This window comes from Copidosoma floridanum, unplaced genomic scaffold (genome assembly GCF_036245765.1).
Source record: "Copidosoma floridanum isolate Cflo_tuat_1 unplaced genomic scaffold, Cflo_Japanese_pri ptg000001l, whole genome shotgun sequence".
Taxonomy (NCBI): Eukaryota; Metazoa; Arthropoda; class Insecta; order Hymenoptera; family Encyrtidae; genus Copidosoma; species Copidosoma floridanum.
Genome location: NW_028321878.1, coordinates 3,525,436 through 3,529,798, shown reverse-complemented (window position 1 = coordinate 3,529,798; position 4,363 = coordinate 3,525,436). Strand labels below are relative to the sequence as shown.

The window sequence follows — 4,363 nt, the reverse complement described above, 5'->3', positions numbered from 1 at the left end:
ATTTGCACACGCGCCCCATCCTCCTCCCCTACGCGTATAGACATACATAGGTGGGCGCGAATAATTGGAAACTTTGTCGTTCGACAACATTGAATGCATATACTGTATGTGCGCTCGTTGGGTTTTCCAACGGTGAAACATCGCCCGTATTGACAGCGAGAGATAACGAAATATCGCAATAGCGTTAATCAATGGAAATAATAATAATAATAATAATAATAATAATAATAATAATAATAATAACAATATAACAACGAAAAGTCTGCAGCTGCAGCAGAGGAGCACGCAATGAACGATCTCTCGGGGCACTATCCGCGGGAGCGGAAGCTCGTACTTCCGACGATTTAAAAAGCTCCTTCCTCGAGCCATATCCTATTCGTCCAGCTTTAGCCGCATGCGCGCCCACCCACCCGCCAGATGGAGAGTCCAAAATCGTTTTAATGCCCGAGGATTTCCTGCATCCGGTGAAGTGTAGTATACGTACGTTCATATTATATAGTCAACGACACACAAGTGCGAATCGACGAATCGAGTATATGGCATTGAAATCGACTGCATTATGCAACCACTGCATTGATATAATACACGTGCTTGTGTGTATTTGGTATGTATACAACAAAGTGCTCCGTGGTCGTGTGCACAATGACAAATATCTAAGGTCGATTGTTATTTGTTTTCCAGAATAACTTTCTCCAAATGAAAGGTTATTGGTTTGATTGTTTTGTCACCCACCGTTTGTTCGTATTTCGGTTGATTTGTAACACTCGACGGTATGGGGTAGACATTGGCCTCGAGTGTAGGGTGGTGGTGTAAGAAAAGGGTCCTGCTCGAGAACGCGCGTGGTCGATTCATTTCGGCGGAAGATTCGACTGAGATGTATATATATATATATATGTCCGCGGGGTTCGTACGGCCGAGGGTGCATTTCTCTTTCTCTCGATGGATCGGCTGCAGGTCATTCGCAGTCGATTTCCGGATACGTGATCGACTTTTTGCTAAACGTACCTCCATCCGCACGTACCTATACTCGACGAGATAAAGAAGCCGCATGGGTCGTGATTTATGCCGGTGGATATGACGAATGCGAACTCGTCTGATCATGTTTTTTTTTTTTTTTTTCGTTTCACTGCGAAAAATTATTGAACTATTTTTGATACTTTTATTTCTTATCGGTCCTTTATATATGATATATACGAGGCAAAAATAGCTCAAAGGATTGGCCATTTGTATAAACTTGGAATTATAACGAGACAACAGTAAAAGCCGTATAACTGAATGAAAAAATTTATTCAAGTTATAAAATGTAATTTATTTTTCACGCATTGTGGAATAATCTACATTGATTCTTACACAGCTTAGCTAATGAACATTGGTTCTTGCACATCACCTATTAATTTAACTAATGACTTAAAATAAATGAAAAAAGTGATTATACATATTATCTACATCGGATAAAATCATTAAGTGTATTTACGTTATCAAAAGACATACGGGGTTGATGGCTGGGATGCACATAGTATACAGTTACGGCTGTTCTTCTTTTAAGATCTCCCAATCCCTGTATATTCGCTCGTTGTTTTCGCACTTTTTCAAACAGAAGAATGCGGAATAGAAAAATAGCTGATTTATACCAGCTGCTACGGAGATCACGTCGAGCACAAATCCATAGTTGTAGAGGAAGGACATCTCGAATGTAACGTACAACGTTTTGTAAAGTGCCAGCAATACGACGTAATAGAAAACCGGGTTCTCGATTTTTTTGGCTTTCAAACAGATGTAGAGTTGGGGGATGATCGCTACCGCCTCGAGGTAGATGCTGAATATCCAATACACGTCGCTCCTACCCCAAATGCTGTGCATGCCCATCGCCACACTTAATATTAATAATAGTGTGAGTTGACTACGGAATAAAAAAAAAGTGATATTGATAAATTAGGTTTATAAGAGAAATGGCTGCTTTTGGTAGTTTCATCGAATGCTTGTATTTTTATATCAGATATTAAAAAAATTATCTTTGACTTTTTGCCTGTATAAATTAGACGATAAGTTGTTTATGATAAAAATTAGTAAGATACTTTACTTACTTTTGTTTATTGTTTTTGCTTTGGGATGGGTTACACTTGACGTATGATAACAATGCGTTACTGCATGTCATTACCATTGTGATAAAATTTGAATATTTTCGAAAATAATGATCGTATTGGCCCTCGAGGCTTAGACATTGCAGCATAAAAGCAATGGCGTAGAGAATTTGCGTTTCACCACTAATACCTAAAAAAGATTAAATGACGGATTAAAAGATACAATGAAACGTGATCAGGTGCAGAGATGGCAACTCTTAGTAACAAAAAAAATTACTTCCCTTCAACTCGAGTTGCCATCTCTAAATAAAATTTTTCTTCTTTCCATGTTTTACAAGTACGAGTAAAAAAAAAAAATACGATCCAACGTTAACCTGCGACAACAAACTAGTATCCATGAATGCATACGTGCACAACTCACCGATCCAATTTCGATTCCGAATATTTGTCACGAGCAACATCACATTGGCGCCCAGTTGGGTTAAAAAGCTCATGTAGTACAGCCCTATCAGCAAGGTGCTGTTGTAACGGCCCCTTGAAACTTCGACCATTTTGGTGGTCTTGGTAACACTCGATTTGTGATACTTGTGTAGGTTATTTTAACACTCCGAGAAAAAAAAAAAAAAAGAAAAATAGATAAAAAGCACAGCTAAAGATAAACAATGACTTTTTTAAAATCAGTTATATCGGATGGAGTGTCAACAGTGAGTTACAGCAAATGCAGAGTGGGGCCGGCATGAAACAGTAGCACGGAATAATATGACGTCGTGTCACTTCACTGCGAGTGCGATAAAGAGCAAAGTCATCAGCCCTCTCTTTCTCTATATATACTTACACACGTATAAATGCACGTAGCAGGTGACGTCATTAGGCACCACGTAATTAAGGAACACTTGTGAGTCTCCTGTAGAAAAATGCCCGAAGCGCATAAGGCCGAGTTTACACGGAACGTATTTGCCGGGACCGAGTGGATTTTTAGGACTCGAGAAAGCGAGAGAGAGGTGGTGGGAGGAATCGACCAAGTAGATATTTTGTCACTCTTGTTTCGAAATTCACGGATACTCTAATGACAGGCTGAAGATAAGAAAAAACTTTTCGACTAAATTTTTATCGCTTCTGTAATTTGACAACAAAGAACTGGAGAACACAAAGTTTTGTGCGACACTTGAGTAAATATAAAAATTATAGGCACAAGGAAAATAATGATAAAAAAACGCTCGATTTAGTAAATTTGTCCAAATACAGTATTTGATAACAAACAGCTAATATATTACAGAGTAGTTAAGTTCATCGCTGAAGCAAGGAGATGTAATTATTATTTACAAACAGCTTTCGGTTGGCGCTGAAAATTTGTCTCCTGCCCAAGAGTTTCCGGCTGGATTTGGGATTTGGTGCGGTCGAGCAGAGTAAGCAACATTCAGCTACCCCAGTAATCCTCGCTTGGTTGGCTTAAGCGTTTTGCTCAGACAAGAGTTTATGACACGCACATGTACGGGACCCTCCCTTGGATAATCAGGCCATCGGGTCACATTGTCTTCGTGCGTCTTTTATGCGTAAATTATATTTCAAGTTATTTATCGAGTCTAAAAATACATCTTTCGAAAGCGAGAAGGGCATTTATTGCGGTTCGGTTTGTCGAGGCCAACAGTTTTCAAGCTTGAATCAATAAATCGGTGACCCAAAAAATTAACGTGCACCCGACCTGTCTCGGAACAATAACATGAATATTCATTTCCGCAGAAATGGCAAAGAAATACATTTTGATTTAATTGATTTTCTTTCACAAACATTAAAGCTGCTCTACCAAACAAAGGCGTGGCTCTGTTTTAAAACTCGTCGCAGTGTCAGTCTGCAGGGTCGCGAAAAATTCGAGCTTACACTTTTTTCACGGCCGATCAACTTTTGCGCGGAGCATAACTTACGGAGTCAGAAACAGACGCGGAGAGCTAACGGAAAATTAAAATTTTCGATGAGCCGAGCTTGAGACTTGTTGGGGGAGGGAAAAAAAAAACAAAACTTTTTTTCTCATCCGAGTTTTCATCGTGAACTGTACGCCAACAGCAGCAGTGGCAGCTATACAGAGGGAAATGAAAGATTCGCGTCTACCTCGGCTCTTGAGTGCTCATCTCGAGAGGGGCCAACTTATACAACGTTTGAGCCTTTCTTGCACTTTTTTTTTTGTTTTTGTTTGGAAAGCAAAAAAATATTAGTTGGGAAACAGAGGTAATTAGATGGATATGTATACGAGGAGCCTGGAAAAAAAGCCAGCTAGGAGTCACGTG

At 39.5% G+C, this 4,363-nt stretch overlaps 1 protein-coding gene across 1 annotated transcript; it reads right to left on the bottom strand.

The window, feature by feature from the left end:
• Positions 1–1,360: 1,360 nt before the first annotated feature.
• On the bottom strand, positions 1,361–2,837 carry LOC106640347 (ER lumen protein-retaining receptor 1-A). Its single transcript, XM_014354348.2, has 3 exons — positions 2,503–2,837; positions 2,085–2,271; positions 1,361–1,900 (listed from the first exon to the last, which is right to left on the bottom strand). Exons 1-3 carry the CDS (start codon positions 2,630–2,632, stop codon positions 1,525–1,527), a joined length of 693 nt encoding a protein of 230 aa, XP_014209834.2. The 5' UTR covers positions 2,633–2,837; the 3' UTR covers positions 1,361–1,524.
• Positions 2,838–4,363: the final 1,526 nt, after the last annotated feature.

What these genes read in the sequence shown, in the direction of transcription:
- LOC106640347 (XM_014354348.2), bottom strand. Translation starts at nt 2,632, where the DNA reads ATGGTCGAAGTTTCAAGGGGCCGTTACAACAGCACCTTGCTGATAGGG. An exon ending in TCGGAATCGAAATTGGATCG is followed by an intron (nt 2,272 to 2,502) that starts GTGAGTTGTGCA and finishes AATCTTTTTTAG; the next exon opens with GTATTAGTGGTGAAACGCAA. An exon ending in AGCAAAAACAATAAACAAAA is followed by an intron (nt 1,901 to 2,084) that starts GTAAGTAAAGTA and finishes TTTATTCCGTAG; the next exon opens with TCAACTCACACTATTATTAA.